Source organism: Oryzias melastigma, linkage group LG15, assembly GCF_002922805.2.
Source record: "Oryzias melastigma strain HK-1 linkage group LG15, ASM292280v2, whole genome shotgun sequence".
Lineage (NCBI taxonomy): Eukaryota > Metazoa > Chordata > Actinopteri > Beloniformes > Adrianichthyidae > Oryzias > Oryzias melastigma.
This window is the reverse complement of record NC_050526.1, coordinates 24300191-24313972: the sequence shown is the minus strand read 5'-3', so window position 1 is coordinate 24313972 and position 13782 is coordinate 24300191. Positions and strand designations below refer to the sequence as shown.

The following is a 13782-nucleotide window of genomic DNA, read 5'->3' as shown; positions in this document are numbered from 1 at the left end:
CAGAAGTAGATACAAATTTTGCCATTGCTGGGTCAAAGTCTGTCCACCTCATTCTGATGCATCTGCTTGTAGACAAATAGATCCATAGACATCTTAATTATTCTCGTTTGAGCAATGCAGGTGGATAGCTCCAATATTGCTTGCCGTTTTTGTTATTAGTTATGAGGGGCTGTAAGCTCGCAAGAGAGAGCATAAACAAAGGGATGATGGGATATCAGTGGAGGCTTACTTTCACGTCAACATTTCCATCCACAACTTAGAGGGGAATTTCAAATCAACTTGTACCGTGCTTCAGAAAATATGTCCTAAAAATGATTTTGGCTAAAAACTGCATAATCATAATTAAAAGACACTGTGAACGATTTTACAATAGATCAAATGTAGTTGGAGTGGAAGTTTAAAATGTAAACATGCAAGGCAGGCAGTTTAATATTTTATGATCTAATAAAAGCAAAATGTATATTGTCCAAACTGTATTTATGAAAATCTTGTTAAAGTATAATATGATTGGAATGTAAAACAATAATACCATTTGAATATTAAAAGAAAAAAAAAATGCTTTTCTGTTGTTTTTTTCCATCTGAAATCTCTTAGACGCCTCACCCCTCTAATCACTCTTTTTTCATCTCCCTGCTGAGATGCCATAAAAGGTCAGTCTATGAACAAAGACAATGTCAGTAAGAATAACTGGGAGAAAGACATCACCAGAGGAGAACAAAGCTTCACTTTTCTCTTTCTGGTATCATGTTCAGCCCAGTCAAATGAGGCTGACGCGAGGGGAAACCTGCGGCTAATCCTGCCATTGATGCAAACGCTCTATTGTTCTTTGTGCGGTGCCAAAAGTACAATTCCAATCCTGGCGTGACTCCACGGTGGTGTGAAATCAGTGACAGTGAAGGTGTGCTCGGTGGTTTGCTGGGACGAACCAGGGCTGAGCGTTAAATCGCACAGCACCACAAGACCTGCCGTTTGCTGAGGGGCCTGTTCACTACAGCAGATGTTAGGAGCAGCAGTGGTAAGTGCTTGTTTATTTGGGTTTGAAGTTTTAGTCACAGGCCACACCGTGAATAACAACAGGGGTGCTGAGAGGGCTGTCTTTCAGACTTCTGGGTAATTCTGCAGGTAAATGGGCCTTTGCATCTGCCTGATGGGGCTTGGCACAAAAAAAAAAGCAATCATCAAGACGAGCGATGCGTCTGAATGCTGATTTAGACCACAACAAGGATTCTCTAAGCTACTTTCTACAAAAAGGAAATAAGATTTTCTTAGTATAAGTAAGTTAGTATACTGCAAAAACAGGCCCCTTAGGAATAAGTCACGTTTTACTGCATTGGCAGATTTTCTTTAAATTAAATAAGCAAAGAAAACTGCCAAAGGGGTAAAAAAAATGATCTTACCAAGAACTCTTATGTTTCAAAAACAATTCTAGTCAGTAAAACACATTTTCTTAAACTAAGAATACTTTTCCTTTCCTGATGAGATCATTTTTCTCGCAAGACAAGAAATTAGCTATTTTTGTTGTTTTAAGATTCCGTTTTTGCCATTGAAATAATCCAAATTTGTCTAAGAAAAGAAACAGAACAATTATTAGAATCTTCATATGTAAAAAAAAAGGAAAACCAAATTCTCATAATGCTGACATATCTTTTTTTCTCAGCACACACAAGCAGAGAAAATACTACCAACATTGTTTCTCCATGTTCTAAGATGTCCAGGCTTCACTTTGTCCTTGTGAGGAGAGAGGATACAGAGCAGGACTGGAGAGCTTTTTGCAATCAAGATTATTTGACTAAAAGTATCAGGACAGAGGACGAAACAACAGTGACAGCCACTATTTATCGGAGTGTCAGAAGGTTCCCATAAATTCATGACCAAAACGATGCTGCAATATCTTCCCCTGCCAGTTACTCCACACTTGGCTTTCGTGGATGAATCTACAAAACGTTCCATTTCTTTAATCAAAAGGACCTCATGATCACCAGACACGCTGGTGAGAAGTTAAGGAATTGGTGCTGACTGTCAATTCTACATTTAAATTGCATTATTATTATTATTATTATTATATTATGGGGGCGGCCGTGGTGCAGTGGTGGGGCGGTCGACTCCTGATCAGAAGTGAGCTGGTTCGACTCCGCCTTGCCCGCCCATGTGTCGAAGTGTCCTTGGGCAAGACACTGAACCCCGAATTGCCTCTGGTGGGAGGTTGGCGCCAGTGTTCGGCAGCGGAGCCACCACCAGTGTGTGAATGTGTGTGTGAATGGGTGAATGGGTCTGTGACTGTGAAGCGCTTTGGGCCCTCGAAGGAGGGTAGAAAGCGCTATACAAGTATACGCCATTTACCATTTATTATTATTTTTTTGTGAGGTTACAAAATTTCACGTTAATAAATAGGAGGGAAAAACTGTTGATTTAAACTTTTTACATCCCCACTTTAGTTGAAAATTGTAAAATACGAATACTTTAAAATATATCAATATGTACTTTTTTAAACATACTGACAAATGATTGTATATTTCTAAAAAAATATAATTGTAAAGTTAAATACACTGTGCAGGTAAATATAGAAGGATTATCAACATTGCCATATGTTTCACAAACATACTGTCAAATCAAACGTGGTAAGGGACATGGCTAATGAAAGGACGTCAGGAGAAAAACTGTTACCTGCCTCCCTAATGTTTAATGTAAACATGATGTAATAAAGCAAAACAAAAACAACATTTGTTGCATAGTGGTTTGTCAATTTTGCAATGAATTTTATTTGTATGATTTGAATACTTACGAACATTTTCTTAAGTAAAAATGACTTAAATTTCTGCTTTTCCCAGTGAGACTGGGATGAGACAGTAGAAAAACATGTGATGCAAATCAGATTCGCTCCATCCTGACTTAAGCTGTTATTAAAAAAAATGTGTCTGCTCTTACTGCTTATCAAAGCTTAAATTTATATATTTTTAAAAAAGCCTTTTTGGAAATTCATATTAAGAAAAATTGAAAGAAATCTACTATAAAGTAAAAGAACAGTTAATCTCACATTTGTGAAAAGAAGTCTGTAATTCATGACATGATAAAAAGCACACCGTCTTTATTCCAAAGTCCAAATCCATTAGTTAATTTGACTCTCATGCTGTTCCAAAATGGCATTTTGATGGGTGCATTCACTGAAGCATGTTTGGTATGCTATTCTTGGTAGCTTCCAATTTATCGTTATGGAAATTGAAGACCATAAAGAGCCTACGAGTGTTAGTGTTTGCTGGAAGTGGGTCAAATATTAGCTATTGTAATGAATACAAGGAGGAACCCGCCCTCTTTAAGCTATACAGCGTGTGCGCACATTCACTTGCATGAATAAAACAAGACTGCAGTTCTTTTATTTCATTCCAGTGCGACACCATTTATGCCTGAGTGAGAAATGAAATGCCGCTGAGAACACAGATCCTCCAAGAAGCTATGCGACACTGGTTACAGCAACACGCAGAAAAAGAAATATAACTCCAGTTCCACTTACAGACCCCAGAGACCAAAAAAGGGAAGCTATTATCTGGACAAAGCTCAGTGTTGCAGAAAAGTTCATTAGAGCTGCAAAAAATCACTGAACTGATTTCATCTCCTGTTGTATTGCGTTTCATCTGAAACTCTCAAACACAGTTGAGCATGAATTTATGAACTAAGTGTCTGTTTTCATTTATGGGCGGTGTACCTCTCCAACATGAGTTAGGAAACAGCTTAGTCTTTCAAACTGCTGAAGAGTGTTGGTGCAACATTAACAAGTATTACTTCAAATTCAAACAGGTCATTGAAGACAATTTATTCAAGGAAAGATTTGAAACTACTAATAAAGGTCTGGTATGAATACAGATCATTGACTGTATCTGAGAACTGGACTGAGTGAGTGTGACAACACCTATTGATAATGGCTTATTTCAACCAAATGAACCACGTTGGAACCAAGCATCATCAGTAAGCAGAGGTTGGTCTAAGTTGTCGACCTTTTTTTGCCAACCACTCTCAACAATCAGGAGTGAGCTTGTTTAATTTTTTTTTAATTAATTACAAATCAGATGTTAAGACAGAAATCACTGATTGCTCATATTTCTAACGCACATTGTCTGGTGAATTCTGCTGTTGGCTACACATAATCTGCCAAACATTTTAAAGATTCAACATGGGGGCCTGCGGGCACCACATACTTTTAGTGCCAGTTTATAACTTGAATAATTTGCACTACGAAAAAAAAAAAAAAAATGACAAAAAATGAGAATTAACACGACACGCTAACAAAATAGCAGAGGGAATAATGGTTATACCGACAAATAGCTTAACTGTAATAGCTGTACATTTCTCAATACAAGTCTGTGAGATTTTGGCTTCTTGGAGCCAGCTGGTACTTCCTATTTGGAATGTGAGGGGGAGGAGTTACTCAGTCCAGTTCTTATTTACCGTCAATGATATAGATCATTTTTAGAAACAAAACAAATGATAAAACAGCCACAAAAAAGAAGATACATATGTAGAGTATTGATGATTTTTTTCTTAAATTTAGTTTCTAACACAGTTAAGCTCATGAGGATTTTTTTGTGTGTCAAATATGCTGATACGCATTGAAAAGTTTTTTTAGAAATTTAGGACATTGAGCCCATAAGATTAGTTCCAATAAACCTAATTGATTTGCGGCATTGTAGCTCTTTCCCACCCTCCACTCCATAGACTCAAATACCCCTGACCTATTCAGCATTTATCTAAGGTTAACGATGGCGTGGAAAACGACATGGCGAGGCAGAAGAGGAAAGGCGTCTATTTCAAGTAGATATGAATGTTCAAAAAGGCTGAGCAGCTCTGGGCTGGAAAGGAAAGAGGGTCAATTCTTACCCAAGTTTCCGGTCATCAGATAAGCATTATGGAAATCCTTCATGCCCAGTCCAACAATGTGAATGAAATCCTCGATGACCTGCATGAGCTCCACTGCTCCCGGGTAGATCTGGAGAAGATAAAAAGGACAAAAGGACACTATCAATGTTTCTATTATTTCTCAAATGTGCCAGTGGGCTTGTTGGAGGAGACAGAAGAGAGTGACAGGAGGAGAGGGGAAGAGATTAAAAATTAAAAGGGATGGTTTTTTATTACTGTTATGATTCAGACATTTAGTAAAACGCGCTCGATAAGAATACAAATCCAACCTCAACTGAGTCAGAGGAGGAGAAAAGAAATTGCAGATACCAGCAGGTTTTAAAAAATTAATTCTTTTTTATATGAATATTAATTGAATAACTACTGTAAAACTTTCTTTTTAAATACAGTTTTACTTAATTTCCCTAATTATGATTGGACCTTTTTCTATTTATATGTTCTGCTTTTTCACTGATCAGCAACATTTATATCCAAAATGATGATAATGCTTAAATGAATAATATTTTTGCTGCCACCCTGATTGAACCGTCCGTGTGACATCAGCTGCAGAGCTGGAATCGTCAGCTCTGCCAGCACAGTTGCGGGTTGGCCTCTCCTCTGAAATGCCCCGCCAAGTTAAGGGCGATTGCTTCGGTTCATGTGCTGCCTCACAGACATGGCACTCCAAGAGAGAATGCAGAGGCAGGGATTCAGCACGCTGGACAGCTCCGTGGTCTGACCAGCGGCGCTGCTGGTTCAGTCAGCTCTGTCTCACAAATCACGGCACGCTAATCCAACAAATTGTTCTGGTAGGATTGGTCCACCACCCCGTCTGACAGTGGCAACGGGTGAAATCCAGGCCTAGTGTTGAAGCAACAAGAGCCTCATTTAGACAATCCCTTTGCTCCTTTCACAATTTTTTTCATAAACGCCAGTGCAGTTCTCTAAATCAAGGTACCAAAGCATGAACATTTGATTGCAGGATTTCAAATGTATGAGCACAAGGTGATGATTCTGAGCAATTAGAAAAAGCCTTTGAGTGGCATTTAGCAATTAACACCCCAGTCGGAGCTGATATTCAACAAACACCTGAGGCAGGTATCTCCCTCCTCTGTAGCACCCTGTGAAGCATATGTGGGCACATGTCTCTGCATGTGCTGCTGCAAAGCTGTGCGATAGGTGATGTTGAAGTTGAGAGCCTCTGACACAGCAGAGTGAAAGCCATAGTGGTGGTGGGGGGGGGGAGCACATCGCCCCTTCCGGCATGTCTGACGCAGGGTGCAGTCATGCTCATTCTGCTGGTCTCCATGGCAACCATGAGATGTGAAGGCAGTACAAGGAAATGGCTGCAGTGGAGGTTGTGTAGACAGAGCTCTTCCTTTGCTTGCCATGGTAACAGTGACAGGAGGTGAATATATAGTGATCTCTGCACAAAACCACATCTAGAGCCAGTAAAAAGCTCACAGTGAGGTGTTTCATGTGAGCGTTTGAATATCCACAGCATGCAGTGTGTGGGTGCTGTGGAAGCTGGCCTCATTAATGCAAGTAAACCCAGCAAGTGAGAAAAACGCTCAACTGTGAAGTCCAAGCTTTTTCTGCTGAAATCAGACGTCGCCTTTCTAGTGTCCAAATGGTGCAATGATGAAACCAGATATACATAATAACAACTAAATGTCCCCCCCTCTGCATGTTTGAACAGAGAAAACATTTCCCCCGTCTGCATTTCTCTGATCCGTCTGTTTCCGTCTCTGACGAATCCCCTTGTTTGAGAGCTCTTCTCGCAGACACCCTACCTCTGGTCTCTGCCAAACTGAAACTGCAGTAGGTAAACACCTAATTACTGCCTGCATAGACAGCCAAGACTGCCAGTCAAAGCAAAGCTTGAAGTGTCTGTGTTGGCCTGCAATCACATCTGAAGTGAGTTGTAGAGATACAGAGCCCAAAAAAAGAGAGGAAAATGAAAGAAAGAGGGGGCAGTGATGGATCTGGCTTATTTTAAGGCAGCACCTCAGTCATATGTCAGTGCAGGTGACAACCAATTTAAGTCAATTTGCCAGCGGAGGTGACAAGCGAGCAGATGCCCTTTGTAGACTTGCAGTCATCACAGATGGCATTCCTGTCAGAGGCTGGATGTGCTTGATTTCAGGGTTCACATTCCCTCAGACACCGGTGGCAGTTTTGAAAGTGAGACTTGCCACCTCTCAAGCTGAGAGATGTGTCCAACAGAAGAAATAGCCTGAAGCCAGTTTTCATCAATGGAGTCTTGCTCAGAATCCTTATATTGCATATCTCAAAACTGCTTTTTATTATATTTTTCGATTTGATGAGGCTTCCTCACAGGAAAAAAATCAGTTTTATTTTAAGATAATTTAGGATAAATAACTAAACATTTTAACTATGGTGTCTATTTTGTAATTCAACTAAATGCACATTTTCAGCACTACATGAAACAACACATAAGAGAAATGAGACTTTCATGGCTGAACTGTGTATGTGGCAGTGTTGCTGCCACCAAGTGGAGGTCTGAGGTAGTGTTTTTTTCTAAATGAGGCCAGTTGTCACACCTGCTAAACGACCCCAAAATGATACGAGCAAGTGTAACATTACCCCAAAATGGCCCTGACATCCCTTTATATCTGCTATTCAGATGGAGTTAGTGCAAACAAGGTCTGAGCAGAGTTTGGAAGCAAACAGCATTCATGCAGAAATCTGAATTATTCGGTGCACAGCCGCATGCTTACCTTCTGTGCATCCTCCCATTTCTCCTTATTTTCCTCCTCCAAGAGGTTGCTGATGATTTGGAAAAAATTCTGTGGAAATGATGAAAAGGAAACTACATAAAACACCCACACACAAGTATTACAGGCACTGCAGCAATTTCTTTTTTGAATCACAACATTAGCACCATGCTCTGAAGATGAGCTGTTCTGGATAATACACTGACATTTGTGAATGCAGTAACACATGGATTCGTATAAGGGGATGATGACAGTCCCTGCTGGGTTTCCATAGCTCTGGAACTGTGCTGCTGGATTCATGGTGGTAAACAAATGTAGACGAGATGTGTCTCTGTTCTGATAAGAAGTAAAACTCAAAAATGTCCAGAAAGTTTCTGCAAACAGTCGCTACTGCTGCTGCAGGAGACAAACATGCTGCAACCAAAAAAAAAAAAAAAAAAAAGATGAAAAGGATTGCTTGAGCAGCTATGTGGATGATCGTCTTCAGCTCTGGAAAGAAGGGGCTGTTTTGAGGGGGTGCCTGTAAAAGTAATGGGATCCCTGTCTGATCTTTGGGCCTGTTATTTCGTCTGGTCCTCATTGAGCCTGAGGGAGTGGCTTTCTCCCTTGACACAGGCTATCTTGTTTTCTACTTGAATGCTTATGCTCCCTCTGGTGGTAATGTGCCCACTTTAACACTGCATTAGCGCACAGGCACACGGAGGGGTTGGGCTGGCTGACTGCTCCCCTGCCTGCCCACACACACTATAGAGCTCTCCTAATAACCAGAGACAGGATGCTCTCCTCGTCTCATAGATTTTCTATGGCAGAGAAAATGGCTGGATGGGGCCAGGCTCCCCGCCCATGCCAGCACATTTGAGTTTCATTTCCACGGATTATTAGAAGGACCAAACACCTTTCAGCCGGTGGAAACAGTTGATGAATGTGTATACAACCACATAAATGTGTTGTTTAAAATATTCCTGCTCAGAATCGCAAATGACTGGACGATTATATGATACTTCAGTGTATAAAGAAACTGTCAATTTTATAAAATAAAAAGCATAAACAGGGAGGTGATTACAACCAAACCTTTGAATGCCCTAAATTAGTTTTTTTATATTTTATTTAGATTTTTTTAAATTACACTTAAGGGAAAAAAAAGAGATTTTGACACTAATAACAAACTATACAGCTTCCTCGATGGCTGATAATATCGTAAATGGAGAAACATAAAAAAAACACATTTTTTACTTAAAACACATACCAGACATGCCCCTCTTCTAGGTTACTTTTATTCCTACCATCTCAGTAGGACATAAAAACATAAAATCAAGGCTGATAGTATAAAAAAAGCAATAGAATAGATTTACAATCACCAGAAACCCAAAGATTCAAGCAGAAATGCAGCTATAAAATACTATTCAAAATCTGCTTTGATATTATGTCAAAAGATGTCAACATTCAGCTTAATTTCTATTTTGTAACATTTCTTAAAAAGGGCTAAAATCTTTGGTTTTACTAACAACTGTAATTCAAGCAGCCACACTTTATGAAGGCCACGAAGAGGCGTTCTTGAAAATGGGAAAGCTTTGAGGTCATAAATTGTCTTTTTGGAGATGGAGGTGGACATCGAACTCTAATCTCTCTCCATCATCCTATTGACAGAGAGAGGATCAGACTGCAGTTAACCTCAACATGATGAGATGAAGCGGCTCAGGATCTATCAAGATTTATTGATATGATAAAATCATTGCTGTTTGTCAGCTTTTACTTTACCGCAGTGACATGAAAAAACGTTTCATTTTATAGAGTTAGAAGTTTAATTTTCTCATATACACTCTACACAGACATATATATATATATATATATATATATATATATATATATATATATATATATATATATATATATATATATATATACAGTATAAGTAACTATGTCCACGTACTTGAACGTCATCAGATGATGGCTCGTAGCTCGCTCTTTTAAAGGTCTCTGTCACATTGCGAAGAATCTCCACTGATGAAAGCAGGTCTCCCGCGTAGAAGTTCTTCCTCTGTGTGAGATCAAGCAGGTTTTTGGTGACCTGCGACATGCCATCCCCCGCCAGCATCCTCTGGCCCTTCGCAAGGTGGCCCTGAACCTCCAAGAACAGGAGAAGACAGAACTTGGGGCATCGGTGTCCTCTAACATTTCTTTTTTTTTTTTTCTTCACAGCATGCAAAGCCAGACATTTAGAGTCAATGGAGCACAAAGAAATCAGGAAGAAAGACTCTACTCTCTAAGGTCCTTTATACGACACTTATATCTTAGACAGGCTGAAATGTATTGTGCCTTGCAGATATTTTGAAATGAGTCAATATGAATAAAAATGTTAACTGGAGCAGAAAACACACATTTAGGCAGGAATTGCGCAGTAAAAAGACATTTCACATTACTGTGCAACTGTGTAACTGTGCGTTCATGTGTACTTCAATGTACAGTCTGAACCTCATAGTGTGGAAAACATTATATAGAGTTGTATAGATGACCTGCACACCATATTCGTTTTATGATCCAAACATTGATAAACTTTAAGAAATTAACCTAAAGACCCATTCTGATGGAAATCAGCTTAGCATAAAATTACATTTCTGAGTATTTATTCGAATTGGAAGTGGAAAAAATGTTGTTTGGAAAAAATCCTATTTGTGACGCAAAAAAAAAAATACAATGGAAGAGCAACAAGCTTCCTGCTCCACAACAGGGAGAGGAAAGGGGGCGGGGCTGCTCTGCACCAACGAACCTACTTATGAAAAATTCTAGTGAACTTCTGCTGCTCTGCAGAAACTATGTTCCAGAGTTTTAGCTGAAAAAGGTGTACTCATGATTAAACAGCCACTTTTAAGACATCTCCAAACATGATTGGATTGGGTCTTTAAACAGAAACCACACAAGATTCAAGTGACTAAAAAAACATTTTGCATAAAAAAAAATTTGCATCCATAATTAACTTTTATTTTTTGAATTTTTTGGTTAGCCTAATTCTTAGATAAATTACACAGAGAATAAAGATAGGACTGAAACTATTAAAAAAATATTTTTTAGCAATTAGATAACTCTTTAAAAAGAGAAAGCAAAGGCCAAATGTGTGTTTTCTCTCTGCTCCCTCTGTGATAGTGGTTAATCTGTGACTACAGTGTAACAAGGATGTGGCGAGGGGCGGTGCAGAAAACACTGGGGAGGTAATTTATGATAGAATGGATCTAGGGAGAGGAAGCTGACTTTGCACCTACTGATTGCTGCAAGTATCTGAATTCATTTGTTATGCATCGAGCATAGCTGGGCTGCTCCCAGAAGGCCATGCCACGGTGATCCAAAGAGCAGCGGCGACTGGTCGTCCCTGTGAGAGCAAGAGGGGGCAGATTTGGAGAACAGAATTGGCATGATGAGAGAGGAGATGAGCAGGTGCAGAGAAAGTGACGAGTGGTGATTTAGGGGAGTGGGTGGGTGGATTTAAGACCACGGGTAAGCAAAAGAAAGCAGATGGAAGAGAGTGGGGAAAGATAATTAAAGGAGATATTTGTCTTTGTAATAATTGCAGAAAATCTGACATAATTTTTTGTTAAACGAATGTGGAGAAAAAGGGAATAACATGAGCAAGTAAAATGGCTTCTGACATATATGTGGACTACATGCCACGTTGAGCCAGCTGCTTATTCAAACAATCAGCAGATGAGCTGCATTTGCTGTCAGGCATTCAATCTGTGATCCTAAAATAGAAAAACCACCCTGTGCCCACCCACACTGCCACGAACAGCAAACATAGGGGTCGAACATCACACCTTCCCTCAGCTGTCGACTGGGTGAAGAGCACTTCACACGTCACCCTCCTGCTCCAACACAGGTGCTTGACATCCTGAGGAAAACTCCCACAGAACAAAACATTCCCCCTGGCATCCGTGCTTCACAAACTCTAGCTTTCTTTCTTTCTTTCTTTCTTTCTTATACTCTTTCTTTCTCTCTCTCTGTCTTTCACACACTAACACTCACAGACAAAAGGAGATCAAAGCCCCACCTCACACGCCCACCTCCTCCACAGCTACTACTTGGAGATATGCACTGAAGCCACGACTGCACACCAAACATCACTATATGCTTGGGGCACCCATGCGGCACCGTGAGACAGCCCACAAGGCAGAAGCAGAAGCCCGCTGCTCTACACTGTCTCCCTACACAACTGGCTTCACTTGGATGGGTAATGTTATGGTGCCAAACAATTAAAATGATACTTGCAGGCCCTATGGCTTCAGAAAGCCAGCAGTTAGTATATTTTTTGACAGCTTGATACTCGGAAACAAGAAAGTCATTCCTTTTCTGCGGCACTGACATTTTTAAAGGTCACTTTTGACTCAGAAAGGCAGTAGGCTTTACTTTTAGAGGAAATTAACCCAATCATTAAAATTTTAAAAGAAAATAAAGTTGCACAATTACTACACTTATAATCACAAATGTGAATTACATGATGTAGTTTTAAACCAATTAACATTTATAATTTTGTAAAATTTGTCTCATAAATCAAACAGTTTTTATTAAACTGACTGACATTCTCTGATGTAAAATTCAGGTATGGTAATATTAATATATTTTAGATTGGTTAGCTGATGATTATAAATATGTTAAAAAAAGGGAAGTTGAGGAACAAATACAGAGGATTCCACGTGAGTCCAAAAATCCTTGAGAATTTCCTCAAAAAATATTCAAGAAGACAATTTTCTAAAAATAAAATGAATAGAAATATTTAATGTGCTATTTTTACTGTTTTGCAAAATAACTTGTAGAGCTTCCTGGGCAGAATTTCATGCAGAGAAACAAAGAAAAAATGAAAAAAAAAAGAAAACAACAACAGTCCAATGATGGGAAGCCTCATTAAAGGAAGTCGATACCTTTTTAATAAGACAAAGCAAAAGAGCGTTAAATCCACTTTGGCCAAGTCGTTGTGTAATGTTGCATTGGCCTTAAGGGAAAAAATGTGTGGAGAACTAAATTCCAAATAAAAAATGGAAACCGAATACTGTTCTACCTGCAGGTGGTTTTGTAACAGGAATTTAAAAAAATCCTGATAAGCCTAATGTAACATAAACTTTTAGTCATTTGGGTGCATCATTACACTATTACAAAAAAATTCTCGCCCCATTAGCCGATTTTCTTTGAAAAAGCTAAAAAAAAAGTAAAAAAAAAACAAATATATATATATATATATATATACAGTATGTATATAGTAATAATAATAGTAAATTATAGTAAATATTTGTAGAAATAATTTTTATTTGAAGATAAAAATCCTAGTCACTGAGCCATGTTTTCTCATTAAAAAATAATTTTGCTATTGAAAAACTTAATTGTTAAGATTTTTTTTTTTTTTTTTTTTAACCATAAGGGTCTTTTTACTGTCATAAAATTCAGGTTTTGCAGTGTTTATTGTGGCACTTTTTTCCATTGTTTAGCCTTCTTCAGACATATTGTCAAATTTAAAATGAAAAGATAGCTTTATGTTTTGATTTTTATTATTTTAACATTTCTAAACCCAATAATTAAAAGAAAAATTCTGCAGCTCTAGATTTGACACATCAGCATGGACAACCTCTTTCATCTTTTTACACAGACAGCTATGCTTTTTTTTTGTTGTTGTTGATCGGTTTTTGCTTTCTTTCACTCCGTGCTCAAAGAGCGGCTAAACCGAGTCAAAGTTGGAAACTTAAGGCCTTCACTGAGTTTTCTAGCAAATCAGTCATGTGTCCTTGCATCATCGATGAAGAATATAGAGTAGGCTGACTATGAAATATAGGTCAGCGGAGATGTGCTTGATCAAATCCAAGGCTGCACTCCTCCGAGGCACTGACCTGTCACTGTCTGCTTTTACAGCACCCTCAACTTGGGTCCCATTCAATGAGAATTTTTATTCAAACAGCACCCCCCAAGTTCTGAAGGCTAAATCAAAATTTATCAAGTGAAAAATCCCAGATAAGCCATGCCCATAAACAGTCACTAAGGAGAATTTTTGTAGGCCTCCATCCAGTCTTGGCAAAACAAGAAAAATGCTACCACTGTGCTAATGCCAAGAACTTGATAGAATATTAGATCAATACCAGTCAAACTCTGCACAGGAACCAGCTTCCAGAAACAGTAAGAGCAT

The 13782-nt window shown here is 38.8% G+C and overlaps 1 protein-coding gene across 8 annotated transcripts in view; it reads right to left on the bottom strand.

Annotated features, from left to right (window-relative positions):
- Window positions 1-13782, bottom strand: part of adgrb3 (adhesion G protein-coupled receptor B3) — a 109047-nt gene that overhangs the window by 29892 nt on the left and 65373 nt on the right. For 6 of the 8 annotated variants that reach the window (XM_036215661.1, XM_036215660.1, XM_036215659.1 and 3 more), the window contains 4 exons: window positions 10883-10989; window positions 9556-9753; window positions 7629-7697; window positions 4870-4978 (listed from right to left, as the gene is read on the bottom strand). In XM_036215661.1, coding sequence (XP_036071554.1) covers window positions 4870-4978; window positions 7629-7697; window positions 9556-9753; window positions 10883-10989 — 483 coding nt within the window. The remainder of the gene's footprint in view (window positions 1-4869; window positions 4979-7628; window positions 7698-9555; window positions 9754-10882; window positions 10990-13782) is intronic. The other 2 variants (XM_024298022.2, XM_024298015.2) reach the window with 1 other exon arrangement.